This window comes from Bos indicus, chromosome 7 (assembly GCF_029378745.1).
Source record: "Bos indicus isolate NIAB-ARS_2022 breed Sahiwal x Tharparkar chromosome 7, NIAB-ARS_B.indTharparkar_mat_pri_1.0, whole genome shotgun sequence".
NCBI lineage: Eukaryota > Metazoa > Chordata > Mammalia > Artiodactyla > Bovidae > Bos > Bos indicus.
Window position 1 is genome coordinate 25,544,578 of NC_091766.1, and position 24,393 is coordinate 25,568,970.

Consider the following 24,393-nt stretch of genomic DNA (forward strand, 5'->3'; position numbering starts at 1 on the left):
GAGATGGAAATAAGTGTACTCTTTAAGAGACTTGATAGGCATGGGTAAAGGATAAAGGGAACCATAAAGAAGGGGTTATACTGAAAAGCTGTGTTTGTGAAGGGGAGGAATTTCACTCAGAACAGAGACTGGCAGGAACAATTATATTTTAACAAACCCTCAAGGTGATTCCAATACACACTGAAGTTTGAGAACCACTGTTCTCAATACAATAATACACCTGTTTTAGTACATAATACCCTGTTATTCCCTACTGTCAAATCTCTGAAAAACATCAAGTGTGACGTTTACGTCAACAGTGTTAAACTCACAGGTGCATAGACCGTAAACAAAGGATTATCTTTATTGATGGAACAGCCATAGAAAAAGACTTCCTGAAAGAGATAGGTCATACTTCTGAATTTAGTACCATGTAACTAATAGGAGATGCTTATTAAAATCAACAGATTTTTAAATTCAGAAAAAAAAAAAAAACCTAACTTCCATTCTTCACAATTCACTGTTTCCCAGAAGGAAGAGTGAATGCAAGACTTTCAGCCATAAAAGCAGTCTTTCACAATCCATGAACCTTTCTTGGAGTGTAACTTTCCATTCTACCACTCTCCACCCCAATTCCCAAATAGTCGTTGCCATCTTTTAAACATCTTGACTAGTAACACTCCTAGGAAACTCAAAGGAGTTTTCATGGCTTAAGCAAAAATGTGTGCTTGAAATAAAAGTAACCTGTGTTATACTGGTCATACAAACTCCTAAAACTTGCTCCTTTTCAAATTGTGATGACCTCCTTTTAAAGTGGCTTACTTGGGACTTAATTTTATTTAGAATGTAAAAGAGCAAATACAATCATACCTTATAGCAGTAGTTGTTATATGCCTTATGTGTACTATATATAAATCAAAACACGCTGCCTGCTTACTTTTAAAGTTTGTCTGTTATTAGATAGGAACTGGATATGAAATTATCTAGAAACTCAATTAACGTTTCTAGAATAAAACCTCTACAGTTCTTTACCTTCAAAGCTTATTTAGCAGTATTCTAATGAAATTCTGACAAATACTGAGTCTGAGGTGTCTGTTTTTACATTTCACATGGATCAGAAAAGTAAATTTCTTTTTCATTTGTAGTTTTGGATGGAGTATCTTGCTAACTGGCATTCATATGATAGAAAAGAGGAACAAAGAATATGTGTAAACTATTATTTGGGGGACTGAGCTCCTGATCTGAGGACCACAGCCACAAGTAAGGCTGCAGGAGACAAAAAATTCAGACATATTCACATTTTCCTCTGAAATAGTAGTAACCTTGTCCAACACAAAATTCAGTGGTAGTTTCAACAGGGAAAAAATGGGCTGCAGTTCTCCTTAATGCTGCCATTTAACAGCCTACCTTAAACTCCTATGCCACAGGTAAAACAGGTCTATGACCACTGCTTCCAGATTCTATCAAAAGCAACGAGACTGCCCTCTTCAGGTATTCTAGTAGTCCCCCCCAAAAAAGTGTGTCTGATTGGTTAATCCACCAACACCTTTCATGTACCTACTATCTGAACTAGCTAAACAGTACTTTCTGAGGAGTGTATCCTAAACTTGTGCTGTTTTAACCATTATTTTGATGTTTTAACTACTTGTCTACCCAAATAAACATCAAACTATCATCTATTTCCTCTAATCCTATAAACATCCTGCTGATACATACATATGCATCCTGTTGACACATATCAAAGCATTTATCTTTTATTCCCCAAATAAAAACAAAACAAAAAACTCTGCTGGCTCAAAGACTTAATTACATTCCTGTTTTGAAAACCACTGGATGCTCTGATAGTAAATGTCACAATCATAGCTGCCTTTGAATTCTCTCTTAACCCCCCCTCCTATTCCACAAAGAAGTGAGTAAACCTGAATAGCAGCTTTTTGAGGAATAAGCAAAAAGCAAAGATCATACAATGGACACTTACATTTGTTTCAGATCTATTAGATAGCCTGTGCCCAGTATATACTTGTAACTGTAATTTGTATTACCTGAGCACAAACTTCCTGGGCAGGTAAGTATGAGTAGTTTGGAAATGACCATTCTAAACCAGTAATTAAGTTATGGATCAGGCAGCAGTGACTGAATAATGGTGATATGCGTGAAGATGAAAGATCTGTGCTCTAGACCAGTATCCTTTGTTGATTTATCACATGATCTTGGGAAACTCGCTACAATTCTCCAAGCTACTTTCTCAAGAGTAGGAGAGAGAGAAACAGCTGTCCCGCACATATAATACACCTACTGTAATGTTCAAATGGTAAAGTGAAAATGCTTTGTAAAACTGTAAATTAGCTTTGCCAAAAATCTTAGCAAGAAATGAATCAGATTATACTCAGGGACTGTGAATCCATTTTAATATTCTACTTTCTTCACTCATAAACACATGATTTAACCAAAAGACAAATAAAGCAGAATTAGAAAAGTTAAATGATTTATAAAATATCAAAATGAGCTGTGTCTGATATAGCTCAATCTGTCAAGAAAATTAGTGATTACTCCAAAGGTTTAAGGATAGTGAACAACTTCAAACAACTTTTCCAAACAATGAATATTAGGGTAAAAGCCATTTTAAAAAACTCAAGACATCCATGAAATAAGTTGTATAAATGAGATAAAAATCACAGAGTTGACAGGGATTTATAAAATGGATAAAATGAATAGACATTAAATTGTTTTAATGAATCCACTTCCTTTATTGCAGTAACTTCTGTACAAAGCAGCAACTGCAATACTCAACGTTAAAACATTAGAAAAGCATTTGTGTGACAGTTATAGTACAGTATTATCAAAATATTACATTTTCAAACTTAGTAAACATTCACCAGAGCTCAAATCTTTAAATTATTTTTCCATAGTCTTTAAAAATATGTAATGTCAGAAAGCATAAAAAAAGAATGTAAAAGGAAACCTAAAAATACAAATGAAATAATGTGACAAATAAATATGTGATTTAATTAACTGTTAATAATCAGCTTAACACCATCATTCTTTAAACCCACTGAATTTTTACCTAGAGAAATAATGAACGGTCATATGCCATTGCATAACTGTTTATTTCCAAGTTATCAGCAATGATTAGAACTTAAAATTTTTGGCATTAAAACAATCAAATTCAGCATAAATAAAATAGAGTAGAATAGCTTCAACACTGGCTAACATTTCTAAGAATTAATTGTTGAAATTTATCAGAGATAGCACAAAAACAACCTTGAAAAATCTGACCTGGTATCTAGTGTTAAGTAAAAGTAATGCATTTCTTTTTAAGTGAAAAGTTTCTTACATTATTTCACAGACAATATTACCCTCCCCCATTATGTATATTTAGATATATTTTATGTACTTTATACACATATGTATGATGCATGACATTTGGTTCCTGCAGTACAGATCACAACAAGGTTTTCCTGAATGGGAAAAACTTAAAAAAAGAAAAAGTAAGTGTACCTGTGCACATTTCAAGATAGCAGCACTCAGTTATGCCCTATTAACCATTTAAAAAGTTGAGACATGATATTGTTTATTGAATATGACATTTTTACTGTCTTTCCTCTTAAACACTACAAAACCTCCAAAAAATGGTACAATGGTGTGAGTTATAACATAGGAAAAAGTTTTTAGGAAAACAATTACCTCATTCTCTTAACATTCTGAATTTAAAATTACTATCAGATCTCTGTTATGATATTAACTTAGTTCATACTCATGCAGCAAAGATATTGCACTACTGAACAACAGTAGTAATTTTATATTTTCGAGATTCATGAACACCTACATAAATTCTTCACCAGTGAAACTTATACCAGTGAACACACTGAAGAGTACTTTAGATGAAACATTCTCCATTTCCTAATCGAATGATAACTGTGTGAAGTTACATGCCCTTCCAGTGATCACATTTGTTCTCCATGAAACCTGTCTTTCAATCTGTGAACTCATAAACAAAAAATTTAATATGATAAATCTTAACACTTTAAAATGCAAACAACCATTGTGTCGTCATAAATACACATATGCATATGTGTATGCATATATACACACACACATACAGATATGTAGACATACAATCCCTTGAAATGTTTCTAGGAAATCCTTCCTTGAATAAAAACAAAAAATTCACATTAATAATTGCATATAAAGCTTTTAGTAACAGTACATACGCACTGTCCAAATTGTACTAGTAGACTATGATGTCAAAACAGACTTTTCAAAAGCACAAACTGGCAGTTTTTCTTAACACAAAAGTTTTAAAGTATTAAGAATGGATTAAATTTAAATGTCCAGAATAATCTGTTCAAACCTGAGTATATTAATTAAGACTATGTACTTGACAGTTGAATGAATTAAGCCTAAGAACATTTCACTAAGAAACCAGTGGTCCATTTAACCATTTGATGAAACAATAAATATTTTAATGATTTATAAAAAGGATGATATAGTGATATTCCATATATTTATTGAAATATTCTATTAAATGACAATGCTTTGTCTAATTTTAACCAGGAAAGTCTTTTAGCACTTTGTAAAACTCCCTCAGATTTGAGGAAAATTCTAAATTAGGACAGATCTTTCTTCTAATAAATATAAATGATTTTAAAAGATTTTCTTTAGAGAATGACAATATGTGATTTTTCAGGATGGTATATAGAAGTACTGGATAAATCTTCAACCTCCCCTAAGGATTCAAATAATAATAATCAAAAAAGATATAAATAACAGCCAATTAGAGGTTTTAAAAAAAAGGTTTATTGGGCTTTTTTCTCCCTAGATCTACATTTATACATCCTAACGCAAACCTAACCTTAGGGTCACTTTTCGGTTCTCATATTTTTTCCCTTGCATTTTCATTAACTAGCCCTAATTCTCGCCTAACAAACACATTTACAAAAGTAATAGAAAACATACAGTACTCAACACTAATTGGTCAATGGAAAAAGAAAAGCAGTGTCCATTTTAAGGTGGGAAAGATTAGAAATAAAAATAGCTGAAGGCAAAGTTCGACATTCTACAAATTTATAAAAGAGGATATATGGATGAAATTTGGTTAATTTCAGAAGGCACCTCAAGGCTAAAGGCTTTTTGTACTCCTTTCATCAATCAAAAAATAACACACTTTTATTGCTATTCAAGTAGCAAAGGAAAAACTTTACTCTCACAAGCTTCAGTCCAACAAGGAATCATCATTCACTAAGACTGAAATACGGAATTGACTAAAACTGAAGTCTCCATACATATATCAATGGAGCAACTTCCCTGTGTGCTTTCAAATTAATGAAATAGTGAAAAAAAGTCACAGTTCACCATTGTGATGTTGAAGATTTCAGTGATAGTTACTTCACTAGGCACTGAAGTACCGTCTGGAGGGCTGTCCACTGTGCAGATAAAACACTTAAGAATAGAAGGTAAGGACACTCTGATGATTCCCACGGACTAGGAGAATTGGTGGCAGGTTCTTGGATAGAGCTTCTAACCATGCCATGTAGAGAGCACTAGACACAGCACCTTTTCGTGCAACTGGGAGACTCCTGGTATCAAAAAACAACAAGAAATTAAACTAAGCTAAGAATAAAATAATAAAAACTATAAGTCACAGTAATAGTAACTAAAAATTACTATAATTACAATATATGCTGTAACAACTACTATACCATATATTCCTTTTTTTTTTCAAGTTTGAACAAAGTATTTCTTACAAAATATCTTAAGAATAGCAAATTTTTGTTGTTCAGTCGCTCAGTCGTGTCTGACTCTTTGTGACCCCATGTACTGCTTCCTTGTCCTTCACCAACTCCCAGAGCTTGCTCAAACTTGTATCCATTGAGTCAGGGATGCCATCCAACCATCTCATCCTCTGTCATCCCCTTCTCCTCCCACCTTTAATCTTTCCCAGTACCAGGGTCTTTTCTAATGAGTCAGTTCTTTGCATCAGGTAGCCAAAGTACTGGAGTTTCAGCTTCACCATCAGGCCTTGCAATGAATATTCTGGATTGATTTCTTTTAGGATGGACTGATTTGATCTCCTTGCAGTCCAAAGGACTCTCAAGAGTCTTCTCCAACACCATAGTTCAAAAGCATCAATTCTTCAGTACTCAGCCTTCTTTATGGTCCAACTCTCACATCCACACATGACTACGGGAAAAACCATAGCTTTGACTATACGGACCTTGGTCGGCAAAGTAATGTCTCTGCTTTTTAATATGCTGTGTAGGTTAGTCATAGCTTTTCTTCCAAAGAGCAAGTGTATTTTAATTTCATGACTGCAGTCACCATCTGCGGTGGTTTTGGAGCCCAAGAAAATGAAATCTGTCACGGTTACCATTGTTTCCCCATCTATTTGTCATGAAGTGATGGGACTGGATGTCATGATCTTAGTTTTCTAAATGTTGAGTTTTAAGCCAACTTTTTCACTATCCTCTTTCACCTTCCTCAAGAGGCTCTTAGTTCCTCTTCACTTTCTGCCATAAGGGTGGTGTCATCTGCGTATCTGAGGTTATTGATATTTCTCCCGACAATCTTGATTCCAGCTTGTGCTTCATCCAGCCTGGCATTTCGCATGATGTACTCTCCATATAAGTTAAAAAAGCAAGGTAACAATATACAGCCTTGATCCTCTCCTTTCCCAATTTGGGACCAGTCTGTTGTTCCATGTCTGGTTCTAACTGTTGATACTCAACCTGCATACAGGTTTCTCAGAAGATAGGTAAGGTGGTCTGGTATTCCCATCTCTTCAAGAATTTTCCACAGTTTGTTGTGATACACACAGTCAAATGCTTTAGCATAGTCCATGAAGCAGGTGTTTCTCTGGAATTTTCTTGCTTTTTTTATGATCCAGTGGATGTTGGCAATTTGATCTCTGGTTCCTCTGCCTTTTCTAAATCCAGCTTGAACACCTGGAAGTTCTTGGTTTACATACTGTCGAAGCCTAGCTTGGAGAATTTTGAGCATTACTTTGCTAGCATGTGAAATGAATGCAATTGTGTGATAGTTTGAACATTCTTTGGCACTGCCTTTCTTTGGGATTGGAATGAAAACTGACCTTTTCCAGTCCTGTGGCCACTGATGAGTTAGTATCTAAAATTAAACCTCAAATCTCCCCTTATAATTGTTTTAGGAGAAAGGGATATTTCTATCTGAATTTTGATAGTGGTAACTACATACGGATGAATGAAATTCAAACATAATTAATTCTATATATTAATGTTCAATTTCTTGTACCTATCTCTGAGCTTTCATTTTCATTTGTAGGTAGTGGATGTATGTCCAGTTGCTCCATAGAGTGTTTTTCTCTAGATTTCTATGTTTTAGTGACTTCCATTACAGATACTTGGTTACCATCAGCAAAATTGGAAATTTCCTGGTGTAGTCAAATTTCCTGGTTGTTAGTCAAAATAGCAATCTTTTGGTATTACTTAGTTTCATAATTTGACATGTTTCCAGAGATCTGAGCCTTTTTTACCTATATAAGGACCAGGCTCCAGGACTTAGAAAATTTGGGTTCAAGAAAGATCTAGGCAACCTGGTTTAGTGAAAGAAAAGCCAGAGTGAGCACAAGTATCTAAATTCAATGCAAAGACATTGTGTCTATATGACATTTTGTATGTGGGAACTTGGGAGTGGGAATTCAGATATGAACCATGTTTTAAATTTAATCCTTAGCCTAACTTGATGGAATTATTTCTATGAAGAAACTGTCTAGGAACCAAATTTCAACTTGCAGCCCCATTACCCGACAAATGTTGATGGTTATGCTGTGGTATTTCCAGGTTATGCTGTGGTATTTCCAAAGCTAAGGAATTTTTTAAAAGTGGGAAAAAGCATAAAGGAAAAAAATCCCAGAATATGCTACGATGATAAGGAATTATTTAGATTTATATAAGCTTAAGGTAAATATTTTTGTTTATCTTTCTTATCTTATATGATTTCTTCATATGCTTAAAGCAAAATGTATTAAAAAAAAGTTTGTTTTTCTCTCATAACCACTAAGTTATTATGGTTATAGATATATTTTTGGTAGAAGAAATGAATCCTAATTGAATTATCATAAAATGAATAGCCAAGAAAATCTTAGTATAGGTTATTACTTACATGACAATGATATTAGCTGTGTTTGAATGTTCCTTTAATAATTCATTTAACCTGATCTGCCGGTATGTCTGAAATGAAACATAACAGTCATTCTTAGTCCTTTCAAAAACTGAAATTTTCCCTGGTACATAAAACTATAGATAAAAAGAAACCAAAATCAATTTTGGTATAATAAAAATATCCATTCCCAAACTTAAAAAAAAAAAAATCAGTGCTTTGCACTATCCAAATATAAGTACAACTTAAAGTAGATTTAGTTTACACAACTAGTTCTTTTCATAACCAACTGTAGTTCTTGATATTTATTTCTTAAGTATTTTCTAAAAAAACCACAAGGAAGATTAATGAAAAGGAAGCAGGAGAGAAAGAATACCTTGGTCTTATAAAGTTCAAGCTCATTATCTGTTATTCGCCATGGTTCATCTTCTTTCATTTTATCTGCAATATCTTGTTCTTTATCATCTTCATGAAGTCTGTATGGCTCAATCATTTCATCAAAAGCTACAATACTTAAAAAAAAAGGAATACAGACAGTTAATATGTATGTTTGGGATGGGTGCAGAAATGTAAACTGAAGTATAAGGCATATTTGGGGGAACAGGAGATAAAGACAGAAAGGAAACAAGACAGACTATAAAGGGCCCTTTGGACTTACTTCAATATCTGCAATGTCAGTCAGTTATCTGCTAGCTTAAGAAAAAGTTGACTTCACATGTAACTAAAAGCAGGCAAAACCCCCAGGTAATTAAGTTAAATGACCTATTACAGTGTCTGAGTAGGTCATCCATAAAACAATCAGAAATTTATACAAAACAATTTATCTAATAACTTACTTTTCTTTCTTTGGTTTAGTATTAATATCTCCTAAGACCATGATATCAGAGAAGTCTATCCGGAACTTGCTAAGCAAAGTAGCCATCCTAGAACAAAAGTGAACAGCACTGATATACATGAAGGCTGTATACAGAAATATTTTTATTCTATTTAGGGCTGACTCCATATGATTTATAGGAAAGAATGATTTACAGGAAAAGTATGTCAGGTGCTGAGCAAAATCCATCGAATTAATTTATACTACTCATTCACAAAGTAGACATCTAAATTATCTAGAAACTTGCATTGTATTCTCTTACATTCTCTGAATTTTTCCTTAGTATCCAATGGACAGAGGAAGACAATAATTAAATTTGAATGGCACCTAGTTTTTTAATTTTAGTCAGTTTGTATATGTACATGAATTTCAATAAAAACTGGTAAACAGTTATTTGTAACAAATAGAAACAGGGAACGTTTATGAGGAAGGTGTCAATAAGTACTAGGTTTTAAAGAATGGAGTTATTTTAACACAGAAGGGAGGCTAGTGAAGAACTATTTGTAGTAGAGAGATGAGAGCAGGCAAAGAAGTAAAAGTCTGAAATCATATGTATGTTTAGGGTGGGTGCAGAAATGTAAACTGAAGTATAAGGCATATTTGGGCAAACAGGAGATAAAGACAGAAAGGAAACAAGACAGACTATAAAGGGCCCTGATTGTCACACAGGCTTTCTATGGTATGTAACAGAGAAGAAGTTAAAATTCCTTGGGGCAGAGGTGTCACATGATCAAAGCTTTTCTTTCCAAACATGAAATTAGGAGCATATGTACAATATATTATGAAATAGTCAGAAATGAGACAGAGGGTACTTACAGAAGCACTGAAACCAGAACTAGAATTGTGTGACAGGACAGACAGAAATGAGAGAATGGACAAGGCCATCATGCATTTCTGTTGTCTAGAAGTCTGAAAAGTATAATACATATATGGATATATAACTTTTGTGCACTTTTTACCCTGCTAATTTTTCTTCATAAAAGGCTGATTAATGCTTCTATGCTACAAGTATTTAAAGATGTTCTAAAATGTCAACATATTAAAAATACTACATGTGAGTAAAACCAAGAATCTAAACTTGAACATTAAGACTAAATTAAAGAGAATGAGGTTTTATTTTAGACTCTTCAGCTTCGCTACAGAACAGAGCAACATTACTGACATTTTCTGTACTGTCTAATTGTTACCCTACCAAACCGATATTGAGATAATGAAATACTATTAGATAAAAGCTCATCAGTTTAAAACAGACTTACGCTCTTCGGTCATGGTCTATTCTATTTATTTTTCCACCAATGAATACTCTGATCTTACAATCTTTCCACTTTTTCTTGGTAGTCAGAAGATAAGGTATCAATAAAGTCAAACCTAAGTCATAAAAATATAACAGATCATTTATATTTAACATTGATTTCTCAATTAAAAACTTTTAATTCAAGTTAGCTGCTAAAAACTTCTTTACCACACCTCAATATATAACAAACATTTTTTTTCTGTCCTGCCTGTAATGATTCAGTCAAAAATCCACTTGGCAGACCTGAATAAGGAGGGAGGTCCAGTGAAGACAAGGCCCATGTCATGAAAGCAAAAAATGAGGTACTGACCTTGAAGGGTAGGGAGATTTGTTATATCAGGACTGAGAAAAAGAATGTTCACTGAAGCTAATGGGAGTCATGTTTCGAAACATGAAAAGGGAGAAGCTGGAGCAAAGCCTGCAGTGTTGGCAATGGAAGTGGTTTCAATCTACACATGTACATACAAATAAGTGCTGTGTGTGTTTCCTACATCTGTCCACTGAGAGGGCATGGAAGCAGTGACACCCTAGTAGAAACGGGCGTATCTAATGCTCTGACCGATGTTTCTAAATACTGTTCTTCACTGAAAGGAATCAAGGCTCTTTGGATTAAAGGGTCATTCAAGTGCTGATGCAGGTGAAGTACAAAACTGAGCCTGGAACATCATATTTTATCATAAAATAAAGAATGATCGGGACATGACAAATGGACACAGAAGTCAGCCTAAAGAGGATACTGCTGGTCAAATCTGGGACATCAAAATAAATTATAAAAATGAAAAATGCTAACCCACTGAATATAATTGGAGACTGTTAAGTCCACACAAATAGAAGTAAAGAGAAAGCTCTTCTTTATAGTTAAACACCAGATAAAACTAATAAATAAGGAAAAAATGATGGGATTGGAAAAATCATCATTTGGAAACCACATATACACCATAACAATAACAGCAAAAATAAATTCAGGTGGAAATATCAATGTGTGCTCAAGATGGTGGCAAAAATCACAGCAACAATAGAATATTTACATGGTCTCAAAGAAATTGCCCATGCCCCAAATACCCGTAATTATAAAAGGTGGCAATAATAGCTTTTCAGTATATAAACACAGTGAAAGCCACCTTACTCAAAGGTCAAAGCTACTTTCACCAGTGATGAGACGAATCAACATCAAGAGCCACCTGATGAGATGCAGACAGAAGGCACGGCATCACTCTTGTGATATTCCTACCCAAAATACATAACTTGAAACTAATGATTATGAATCATTAAACAGCACCTCAAATCAAGTGACATTCTACAAAACGGTCTAATTTTTTAAAAAAATTTTCAAGTCATAAAGCTCAAGGAAGGGCTGAGCAACTTTCAAACCAAAGGATACTGAAGAGAGATGACAACTAAGTGTGATGCCTGATTCTGGAACTAATCCTAATGCTTTGGGGAATGTTGGCCTAATGGGAATGGGTCAGTGAGTAAAGAGTACATGCTATTTCCTAATACCACCCCCACAACTCCAAAAAATTTAAACTTATTAAAAAAAAATAGGTTAGCAACCTTACCTCCATCATCAAAAAGCCACCAGACGTCAATAGTATTCTTTCCCTGTTTTTTCTGAAATTGTGTACTAGCTTCAAGAAGCTTTTGGTCAGCTACGTTTAAAGGCACAGCAGGGCCTTTGGATTCTGAAGGATTAAGCAGAAAAATAAGATATAAGAGAGGTAAATCTTAAAGTATATCTTGCTAAATTCCTATAGTTCCCTAACTTTTGTATATTCAGATGTTTATAATGAAAGACAATTATATACATGGCATTCTTCACGACACAATTGCTTGTAATTTGAACATACTTTTAAATGATTATAGATAAATATATCTATACTCATCCAAACTACCTTGCCTAATTTCTAATATTTTGAAGCATTCTGAATGAAAGAGAATCACAAAAACCAGTAAATAAAATTATAACTGCTAGATTTTGACTTTTGAAAAGCTGTTTTAGGCTGACTGGGCAAAGTAAGTTTATCCCTGTTCCATGAAGATATTTCTTTTGTAATTTGGTTTCTCAATAATTTAAAGCTCAAAAATATTTAAAATAAATGTTTTTATCTGTAATATAAAAGACAGAAGGAAGTGGGAGACATATCAATACAATCATGCAGTTATCACAGTAAAACCTCTCACTGTTTCACTGAAGAAGGAAAAACTCCCTCATCTTTACCTAACTCTGTCCCCTCAATATGTGAGGCCCAATTCTAAAGCCATATAAGCACCAAATCTTTCTGTGAACCACAAAAAGAATGTGGGAACTCCCAGGAAGAGCACCCATTTGCTGCAGGTTTAAAGAACAATTTGTCAAGGGAATTCTCATTTACATCGCTAGGAATTAAAAAGGACGAAAAAAATCAGCACTGACTGTGAGCAAGCAAATGACTACAATGAAATCCCTATACCAAATTTTAAAAGCATAAATCCACAGAAAGAAATCTGATCACTTCTGAAGAATGTCTTATCATTCACGTTTCATGCTGCCATGATGTATGCAAACATGACGAATGACTTTGCATGATGAAATAATATGGCTACCAAACCACACTGCTCCATAACTCTCACCTCTATCTCCTTCTCATAAAATTCATGTACGTTGACATGACTGTATCTCCCAAACGCAGCAGGACTGTGAGAAATATTGTAATTTTTGAAATGAGAAATATATTAGTATCAAAATTAAGGACTTGGCTGGGTACAACTGATGGTAAAGAATGCAAGTGACACTGTAAATAAACCTATTTCAGTGTCTCTACTTATCATCTAAACCATGCAGTTTAAAATATAAAATTAAAATACTGACTTTCAGGATTTGAATATTCCTGAAATGCTACTATGATTTAAAAGAATTTGTTTTTGACATATCACCTTTTCCTGGGATGATTTAATGCTTTATTTGGACCAGTCATTATTTTTCTAATCTGCATTTAATAAATAACTGTAACATCACCTCACCATGAAAATAAAAACCAAGGTAAAGAAAGAAAATAATAAAATTGGAGTTAAAGAATTAACAGTATGAGAAAGGAGATTAAAATAAAATGATGAAAAATGCCTGCCTTTTTTCAACAGTGGTTGAGTTGGAGTCTTGCCATCCTCTTCCTCATCTAGATTATGTTTAAGAAACACAAAATATAAGTTAATTGCCTTTTTATTAATAAAATAATGAAAATGTAACTAGAACACATTTATAAGCAAACATAGTATGAAGAAACAGTGTGAAAAATAATTAAGACTGAAGATATTTCTAGACTGAGTGTTCAGGATTGAAAAAGCAAACATGTTAGATTCCTCCAACAGGGCTACTGAGTAACACCCGCCCCTAAATTTTATTCTGGTAAAACTGGCAAAAACTAGAATTTTTTTTGAACTTTTAAACTGGCAAACTTGAAGTCAGTTGCTATGGCTTACAGAGTAGAAACATGATATCAAAAAATTGATGTTGCAGTCAAACATGCCACTGTATCATTTGCAAATGGCTGCCAAGTAATTTTAGAAGCACAGATATTTGGTTTTTGTAAAAATTAATTACCACTTGAAATATTAAGGCATTTGATCAAAGACAAGAGTCTTATGGTTTATATAAAACGCCAGGTTATACAGGAGTGATTTTTCAAATATATAAATTTGTATATACATACATATATGTGTATGTGTGTGTGAGTATATGCATATATGTAGCATATACCAGTCCATTTATATTTATGTATCTATAAATATTTCCCAGAATTAATATTTTTCTTAACTTAAATTTTTTTTTCTTAAAATAAGCTATACTATTTGTTTAAGGCACATAAAACTCCCAGCTTGGACAGGAAAGAGTACACTACAGTGACGGGCTCTTGAGTCAGACTCCCAGCATTTCAAGAGTACCTCTAAACCTTTTTCTAGTGGTGTGACCTTGAGCTAATTACTTAAGGCCTCACTTTCCTCATTTGTTAAAAGGTTGAACAATACCTACCTCTTAAAGTTTTTATGTTGCAAGCATTAATGCACTGAGCTCAGTGCCTATCATAAAATGTGTATTCAAAGGGGACTCTTTTTGTCCCTCTGCATACTACAGGCCTCAATAAGACAGACATACGAAATATAAAAACAATAACAGAATATTTATCATTCTGCAGGCTTTTTATATAAACTTTTCTACATTTTCCATGTAATTCTGAAAATAGCTAAATAGAAAGCTAACAAAATAAAATGTATGCTATTTTTGAATGCTAATTTTTATGCATGTTATGGAATAAGAAACATTTCAATTATTAAATCTAATTTTATAGTATTAAATAAACTGTTCTTATAAAGCAGACGTTTGATATTATCTATCTTTAACAGTAATAAAAGACTGTTGGACATTCTGTATTCATTTCAAAGAGCTCAGAAATGTGAAGAAAATACACTTAAAAGTGATTTAAACTAATTTTAAAGGCATTTACATTTTTAAAAGAAAAAGATGAGCAGAAATGTACTGACCTAGTCCCCTACTCTTTAAAAATGATGACTTCATAAGATTGTGACAAACATTAATAAGCTCATGTAAGGATAGCATCTACTACAGTGTGAGAGGAACAGTAGATGACTGATAAATATTACTTCTCCTGTCATAGCTTTACCTATTAATTCCTAACATATTCCCATAAAGAAAAGATCTGTTTTGAGGCAAGAGAAAAGGGGAACAACAACAAAAAAAGTAAGAGAAAATGAAAGAATGTATACCATAAACTAAAAATAAATGCAGGAACGTTTAAGAGTTAGCAGAATCAGTTTATAGAATTTTGAGGTGAAATAGAAAAAAAAAAAAAAAAAAACAAGCCAGCAAAGAACTGATATGGAAAATGGGTCGCAACTGAACTTTCAACTATCACTACTCTAAGCAAACAAATAAGGAGGAAAGAAAAAGCAGCATTAATGCTTCTAAACGATCTAGAAGAGATTCAGAGTTAGGTTATCAAATTTCCATGGTAATCAATTTCAGAATTATAGGAATCAAAAGTATGATATGGTTTGATGATTTACAGTGCAGATTTTTCTTGTTGCATGTCAGCTGGGAGTAGGACAGATGGAGATACTAGACTGAACAGAGGTAGGAGAGTGAGGGTGGGAGAGTAAGATTTGGAAGTCATTCCTTTTTCCTTCTCATAGACATGACAGAGATTTATGGATGAAATTATCCTGAAGTCTCAGGAGACTTGGAAGGTTTTTTTGTTGGCTTAAACCCTGACTTAGCCACCAGGGGTATTTATGTCTATAGTTATGACTCAAAGAGTTCAGCAGCTAAACATAAAGAGCTCGTTTCTTGGGAGGAGATTAAACTGATTTTTTATTAAACTGTTCTACCTGAACAATACTAGGTACAGTAGATATATAAATATTCAGGGTATTTCAGTACATAAACAAAACCTCTGGTATTAAAATATCTTGATTAACCAAAAAAATCAGATAAACTAATCTTATAAGCCTCATTCCTTTCAGTGTTATCATATGCTATATACACATTACTCCAAAACTACCAAGTTTCTTTGCAAACTCAGCTTTAACCTATGCTTCAAATTAAAATTAAGTATAAACAAAAACATACAAGAGCATATTAGTATTTAATTAACTAGCATGGTTTCTATTCTATGAGTTATTCAATACCTTAAAAATAATTAATTATTTGGAGCCATTTTTGAAAGGCATAACTTTCACCTGAGCAACTAGAAATGAAGAGTACATATTTGAAAACTAGTTACTTTGTGAGACATGCCATATAATAAAAACCATTTCTTCTAAAACCATTAATAAAATTTCTTGTTTAATAAAAATTACCTTTATGTGTAATGGATTTCTCACTGGATGGTTTAGAAGTATCTAAATCTGATTTTTTACTATACTCCACACTTAGTACCACATCCTTTACACCAGGAGACTTCTCTTGCGATGATAGTAATTCTTCTGTAGACATAAAAGTATTCAAAATGTTTTCTAAATCTTTCAATCAAAGAGGGCATCACGGTGTAATATCAATTTAATGACAATTTTAAGTGCAGTTTATTATGAGTTAATAGTGAGTTCATAATAAATTATTTCTTATATAAAGGAATGTGATAATCCACTTTGAAATGACCATTCAACTAAATTATATTCGGCCACAACTGTCAGACATTTTAATTAGGTGATGAGAGAGAAATCAGTAATGAGTTGGTTTTACAGAACATAATATGGTATAAAATGTGAATCAACTCTAATTTCAAAGTCATTTACACATGTAAAAAAATGGAGAATGTGACAAATGTTGATATACATATAAGATGATAGACAACAGTGAAAAATTATACCCATGACTGTAGAACTAAAACTAAGGGATAGAGTTTTTTCCTTAGCTCATGGTAAACGTGTTATCTCTTTATTTTTAAAGTACGTTCTTCATTTTCTGCTTTGTAGGAAGGGGTTAGCAAACATTTAGCTTCCACGATAAAAGCATTTATCATAAAGAGAAACATGATATGAAATTGATCCTCTATCCATAGTCCTCATCACTGATATGCATACATTAGGAGAAATAAAAATAGGAAGTATATAAGCCCAGGTGCCAGCACTTTGCTAAGATGGTGTCAGTCAGTATCCCCTATTCAATCTTCACAATAATCCTCTGAATACAGATGAGAAAACTGAGGCTCAGAAGGCAGCAAATTTGGCCTGGCTACAAAACTACTAAGAGAAAAGGCTGGAAATTATTAAAGCATATCTGACTCCACAGCTTGTGCTCTTAAGCCATGTGCTAAAGCATATTCCTGTTTCAGATCTTAATGATGAATAACAAGGGTTTCAAAACAATCCTCATAATGATTATTAACACTTGAATATATAATTTATTAGCTAAACTGATATTTTTGAGAGTGAAAGGGAACACTAGTAATAATTATGCAGAGTTAACAGGTATCCTAAACCAAAATTACTGTGAGAGCAAGAGAGAATGAAAATAGTATTTTGCAAGGCCTACTCCAGAGTAAGAAAATGCATTTTCAGCAGGCCATACTTTTGTGTTACATGGATAAAGATCTCAAAGCATTCCTTTCAGAACTGCACAATGCCCTTAAAATGGTGGGGGGAGTGGGAGGATTAAAACAGTTTAAATACATAAACAGATGACACAAGTTCATTACATGGCTCTCAGCTATTTAGGCTTAGCTAATTTTGATGATCTCGTTAATTAATTGATAAGGGTAAATATTAGGTATGCAAATTTTCTCAGGCTTATAGTATTTTTTAAACTACCCAGGAAAGCATTAGAGGGTACGGAATTTTCCATAGTTTTTATAAAGTTGGTAAAAATGCTAAGTATACTTTAACAGGTTTTAAATTTAAGGAAAAAAATTTTTAATGCTTGAAAAATTATACAGCTTGAGAGGAGATTAGGGTGTCAGGGGTTAAAGACTAGGGAAAGAATATGATAGAAGGTATGAAACAGTTGTACAAGAGAAATCTTTGTGGTGATGGAACAGCTCTGTATCTTACATGAAACAAATGTGACAAGTGAAACCAGAACTACACATGTGCTTGTATGCACACGCGTGTATATAAAAGTGGTGAAATCTGAGTAAGGTATGCAAATTGTCCCAATGTCAATATCCTGGTTTTGATGTTGAACTGAAGAAAAAATGGAATAGAAGATGTTACCATTAGGGGAAAGTGGATGAAGGGTACACACATTTTTGTGAATCTATAATTATTTCAAAATGAGAAAATTTTAAAAATATTTATAGGGTCTTCTCTGAAGAAAGAATCTTTCATTAATAATATGCCTCTATGTACAAAGTACACTTTTCATAAACATGAAAATGTCTAAAATGTTTTCCTCTGATTATTTTACTTGTCATGTATTTTTATAAATCTGGCCAAACTACAATCATAGCTAACATTTGTTTCTCTTAAACTTACAATTTGAATTGTATTATATTAGTAATCACTAGCTTTTATCCAGATTGGTACAAAGAGAAAATACAAACTCTGGTGGTGCCAAACAGATCTTTAAATGACATACAGTAAGTATATGACACAGATTAGATGGTAAATATTAAAAGTATTGAAGGATGTTTTTCTAAAAAAGTAATTACTATTCTTAAGATATACTTAAGAATATATTAAGATATACATATATCTTATCTCAAACAAGATTTACCTTGTCCTTGAAGATGAGATATATCCAGACCTTCTTGTAGGCGGATAACTACTACTCCATATTGTATATCAAAAGCATCACTGTAACATGAAAAAAACAGCAATTTTTTTAAATCACAAAAATTTCAGTCTCCTTCTCTATAAAGGCAATAGTTGACAATCTCTAAAATTACTTTCAGGTTTAAATATCTGATTTGTTCAAATATGCTTTGAAAATTATGGTGATATCATATGTTACTTTCAAAACCTATACCATTTCCCATCCCCTTTTTCTGTAACACCTCTAAAATCTACTTAAGTATAGTTCTTTATAGTATTGACATTTTACCTACAGTAGTGGTTTAAAGCAGTAACTATAGTTTTATCTATCAGAAACAGACTAAAATTACAAGAAAAAACAAAACTTTCAGTAATCTCATCATATATAATTTAGGCTTATACATTTAAAGCCAAGAGAAAAATGTGAAGGCAAAGAAGACAGGTCCTGAGAATGAGACCAGGTTGTATAGTATGAAGGGATCTCTTATCACTTATGAAAGGAGAAGGGTATTTTTCAAGTAATTTGAGAATGGCATTGAAACATGTAAAATATCATGTATGAAACGAGATGCCAGTCCAGGTTCAATGCACGATACTGGATGCTTGGGGCTAGTGCACTGGGACGACCCAGAGGGATGGTATGGGGAGGGAGGAGGGAGAAGGGTTCAGGATGGGGAGCACATGTATACCCGTGATGGATTCATTTTGATATTTGGCAAAACTAATACAATTATGTAAAGTTTAAAAATAAAATAAAATTTAAAAAAATAGTAAATATGTAAAAAAATAAAATAAAATACAAAAAAAAAAAAAATTTTTTTTACAAAACTGGTTTAAAAAGTAGTCCTAAGATTATATATGTATTTGCAGACATGTATTGATATGCCCTTTTAATTATTTTAAAAACAAAAACAGGAGTCTCTTATATATAGGTAAAATACATTAAAACCTCGAAGACAACTCTAAAACCAGACTTAAATTCTGAAAACTTTGTTAACATCATAAATCATGTAGACCTAAGCTGTTAAAGGCACTTAAAAAACTTATTGTTCCCTGGAGTGAAAGTGAAAGTCACTCAGTCGTGTCTGACTCTTTGCGACCCCATGGACTATACAGTCCATGGAATTCTCCAGGCCAGAATACTGGAGTGGGTAGTCTATCCATTCTCCAGGGCATCTTCCCAACCCAGGAATAGAACCGGGGTCTCCTGCATTGCAGGTGGATTCTTTACCAACTGAACTATGAGGGAAGCCCAATGGCAGCAGGCTTTTCTCTAGTTATTATCTTTACTTACACAAGTAATCAATGTTTATAATATGCATATAAAAATGATATGGTAACCTATAGCTAGACATAACAAAAAGAAAACTAATAAAATGATCAAATTTTTGCTCCTATTGATAAATATGTCATTGTAAAAGGTCTCTTATCATTGTTGTTTTAAATCACAGGGAGACAACCTCATTTCTCCTTGGCTGAATTTTAAACATGGTCAAAAGAGATTCACTGGAGAAAAAATGAATAGACATTCTCAGCTCTACTGTCAGAAGTCTAATTAATTCTTAGAAAAGAAATAACTACAAGTATTTTTTTAAATAGTTAATAAAGTAACTGAACCAAAATCAATTTCCTTTAAGAAAATTCAGAGAATATAGCTCTAAGCTAAATATTTTTGCTATAACATATAGAAATTCCTATAATCTATATAATTTCTTTAAGCTATAGAAATTGATTTGCAGTTTTAGACCCTCCATACTGTTAATACATATATAGTAAATAAAGTATTCCTCAACTGTTCCAGGTATTTCAAATCACAGCCAAAACATAAGTGTCACAAGATAAAAGAGTAAGCCATATCACTGCTTTCAAACAGCCACCAACTCTTATAGTTTAAGAAACCAGAGAGCAATATTTGACCTATTTAAAACTGCTGCCTGACACATAATACCGGACTTTCAGAGCAAACATTCACTTCAGTTCCTGCAAGATCAGTGTCAGATAAGACTCCCTTCTTTCAGGGCTCCCATTATTACAGACACAGCAAAAAACGAATGATTATTTGCAAAAATGTCCCTTTTTCTCTCTTCTAGGATAACTATTCCATCTCACTGCTCTTATATCTGCAAAGGAAAAAAGCATACTCCCTGGCTCAAGGCCCACATGATGGATTCTTTCTTTCATACTGTCCTTCTTTCCCTGATCCCCATGTATACAAAGTACAGACCACAGAATAAGAAAGGGAGAATGAAATGCTGTTTATAAACAAGTAACAAGCCCGAAGAACAGTCACAACCTCTGACAAACCAGCAGAGCTTGAGTTTTACTAAAACCACTTAACAATTCCTTGGGAAATCTTATGTATGGCATATTTTACTAATCAATACAAGGAGATTTATAAAAATAAAGTATAAGACCTGGGTACTTCCACAAAAATGTTTCAAGGCAGCTACAAAAACAAAAATATTATATGTGACACAGGCAAATAATTATATGGTTCTATCAATAGACACAATAGGAGCTCTGGGAAGGGAAGCAGCTCCAGTTAGTTAAGGATGAACTGACAAAAATTCACAGAGAAATAGGATGTGAATCTGGTCTTAAGAGTTATTTTGCTAGATATAAATTTTTCTTTAAAATGAAAATTTTTATTAAGAAATTACTTTATAAAGAGTGAACTGTTCTATTTCATCAGCAGCTATGACAAGAAGCAGCTACTCTTCAATCAACTATGATGTAGGGAGAGGGAATCCTTATGCTCATGTGGACGAGACAAAGAGATTTGCTAAATAAATACCAGGAATACTATTATAGAAAAAGAAAGTACTTTTCAAGCTTAAAAACAAAATCTAACAAAATAAAAAAATTTTATTTTTTATTAAAAAATTCAGTTCCAAAACATATTTGTAATATATTAAAACACATATGCAAAAATTAATAACAACATGGATATAGTAATATCAGAAAGACAAAGTAACAAAAGGATAAGAACTCATTAGACAACCTGTATGCTATGCTATGCTAAGTCACTTCAGTCGTGTCCGACTCCGTGTGACCCCACAGACGGCAGCCCACCAGGCTTCCCCGTCCTTGGGATTCTCCAGGCAAGAACACTGGAGTGAGTTGCCATTTCCTTCTCCAATGCATGAAAGTGAAAAGAGAAAGTGAAGTCGCTCAGTTGTGTCCGACTCTTAGCGACCCCATGGACTTCAGCCGACTAGGCTCCTCCGTCCATGGGATTTTCCCGGCAAGAGTACTGGAGTGGGGTGCCATTGCCTTCTCCCAGACAACCTGTAAACTGATGTAAATCAAAACTAAGCTATCTTATAAACTTCATTGACAATACCACTGAAAAGTGAATAGTCAACTCAAAGGTGCGGAAAAGCAAACATATTAAGTGCATTTTAAAAAGGAAATGGAAATAACTTCCAAGTGATTATTTTCATTCTTATCCTTTTACTGGAAAAGACTATGTAAGAACGGACTTCAAAAACCAGTGCAAGCTTTCAAAATCAGTACTTTATCAATCAACTAAATTACTGAATTAAAAGGATACTTACTGAAATAAGTTTATATACATATCTACATCCCTCATATCTGCTTGCAACCAGTCTTTCTTAAATCCAAGGACAAGTGTGTTTGGTTTCATACGCCCAAGACCAGCAGCCTAAAACACAGAAAAATACAACTTTAAAGATCCGCTATTCACAAAATGGTTTTTAAATGACAATATCCTAATGGGCAGACTCTCAACATTTCAAAATTGTGCACTCTTATCAGTAAAAATTCTTGAGCAATACATGCATACTCATAATAAATTACATATACTATATAAATCATATTACTTATGATTAAACATATAAAAATAGAAGATAAAATTAAACAGATGAAAAGTTCTAAATTTTTGTACTTTCATGACTTATCAATATTTTTGATTTTAGTAAGAGAAAGATGATGGAATATACTTAACCCTTCATAAAAATCATAACAATACAGTGATACTCTCAATTATATATATTTTGATAACAGCCATTAAAACCTGATCAGAAGTCCAAATTGCTGGCTACAGTTTAGAATTCCATCAACTGTTCTCGCAACTTCGTGCAGAGTTGCAATTCAATGTGCTTAACAAATATGCCCCCAAATCCAATTAATTTCTTCTTTTATAATATTTTTAAAACACACTGAAAATCCTATTCTCAAGGCTGAGTACACATAAAAGATAAAGTAGTTTGCCATTTTAGCCATTTTAAAATGCACAATTCAATGGCATTAATCACATTCACAGTGTTGTACAACCAACCCCACTATTTATTTCCAAAAAACTTTCCCATCACCCTAAACAGAAATTCTCTAAACACTAATTCTTTCCTCCCTCCAGGCCCTGGCTTATTTCATTTAGCATACTGTCTTCTAGGTTCATCCACGTTACAGCATCTATTAGAACTATTCTCCTTTTTATGGCTGAATAATATTCCATTCTATGTATTTACAGTATTTTGTTTATCCATTCATCTGCTGATACATAATTAGGTTGTTTCTACCTTTTGGCTACTGTAATGCTGAAACAAACACTGGCCTAAAAACATCTCTTTGCCTCCCGGCTTTTAATTTCTTTGGGTATATGACTAAGAGTAATAAATTATTGGATATACAGTAATTCCTTGTTTAAACATTTGAGTAACCACCAAACTATTTCCCACAGCAGCTGTATCATTTCACACTCTCACCAGCAATGCAAACACTCCAGTTTCTCTACCTCCTCAGCAACACTTCTTATTTCTTGTTTGTTTACCTAATTATATACAAGCTAGTAGTATAAAATGGTATCTCACACTATAGCTTTGATTTTGCATTGCCCAAGTGAAGAAGAACTAAAGAGCCTCTTGAAAGTCAAAGAGGAGAGTGAAAAAGTTGGCTTAAAGCTCAACATTCAGAAAACTAAGATCATGGCATCCAGTCCATCACTTCATGGCAAATACATAGGGCAACAATGGAAACAGTGGCAGACTTTATTTTCTTGGGCTCCAAAATCACTGCGGATGGTGACTGCAACCATGAAATTAAAAGACGCTTACTCCTTGGAAGAAAAGTTATGACCAACCTAGACAGCATATTAAAAAGCAGAGACATTACTTTGCCAACAAAGGTCTGTCTAGTCAAGGTTATGGTTTTTCCAGTAGTCATGTATGGATGTGAGAGTTGGACTATAAAGAAAGCTGAGTGCCAAAAAATTGATGCTTTTGAACCGTGGTGTTGGAGAAGACTCTTGAGAGTCCCTTGGACTGCAAGGAGATCCAACCAGTCCATCCTAAAGAAGATCAGTCCTGAGTGTTCATTGGAAGGACTGATGTTGAAGCTGAAACTTCAATACTTTGGCTCCCTGATGCAAAGAACTGACTCATTTGAAAAGACCCTGAAGCTGGAAAAAGATTGAGGGCAGGAGGAGAAGGGGATGACAGAGGATGAGATGGTCGGATGGCATCACCAACTCAATGAACATGAGTTTGGGTAAACTCTAGGAGTTGGTGATGGACAGGGAGCCCTGGTGTGCTGCAGTCCATGGGGTCACAAAGAGTTGGACAGGACTAAGTGACTGAACTGAACTGAATGACTAATGATACTGAGCATTTTTTAATGTGCTCATTAGTTATCTTTATATCTTTGGAGAAATGTGTATTCAAGTACTTTGCCCCTTTTTAAATAGAGTTTTTTTTGTTTCTTTGGAATTTTATATACATTTTGGATATTAGGACTATCACATATATGATGTGAAAAGGTTGTCTTCCATCCTGTAGGTTGTCTTTCTACTTTCTTGATAATGTCCTTGGATGTACAAAAGTTTTTAGCTGTGATGAGGTCAAACTTGTCTATC

At 33.5% G+C, this 24,393-nt stretch overlaps 1 protein-coding gene across 2 annotated transcripts in view; it reads right to left on the reverse strand.

Annotated features, from left to right (window-relative positions):
* Nucleotides 1-2,702: 2,702 nt before the first annotated feature.
* The window catches only part of SLC12A2 (solute carrier family 12 member 2), a 93,867-nt gene continuing 72,176 nt past the window's right edge, over nucleotides 2,703-24,393 (reverse strand). Inside the window, exons 18-27 of one of the 2 annotated variants that reach the window (XM_019964596.2) lie at nucleotides 22,079-22,185; nucleotides 18,484-18,563; nucleotides 16,131-16,256; nucleotides 13,385-13,432; nucleotides 11,840-11,962; nucleotides 10,243-10,354; nucleotides 8,949-9,035; nucleotides 8,489-8,624; nucleotides 8,116-8,183; nucleotides 2,703-5,555 (exon numbers count right to left, since the gene is read on the reverse strand). In XM_019964596.2, the coding sequence (XP_019820155.2) occupies nucleotides 5,420-5,555; nucleotides 8,116-8,183; nucleotides 8,489-8,624; nucleotides 8,949-9,035; nucleotides 10,243-10,354; nucleotides 11,840-11,962; nucleotides 13,385-13,432; nucleotides 16,131-16,256; nucleotides 18,484-18,563; nucleotides 22,079-22,185 (1,023 nt within the window). In that variant the 3' untranslated portion in view covers nucleotides 2,703-5,419. The remainder of the gene's footprint in view (nucleotides 5,556-8,115; nucleotides 8,184-8,488; nucleotides 8,625-8,948; nucleotides 9,036-10,242; nucleotides 10,355-11,839; nucleotides 11,963-13,384; nucleotides 13,433-16,130; nucleotides 16,257-18,483; nucleotides 18,564-22,078; nucleotides 22,186-24,393) is intronic. The other variant, XM_019964597.2, reaches the window with a different exon arrangement.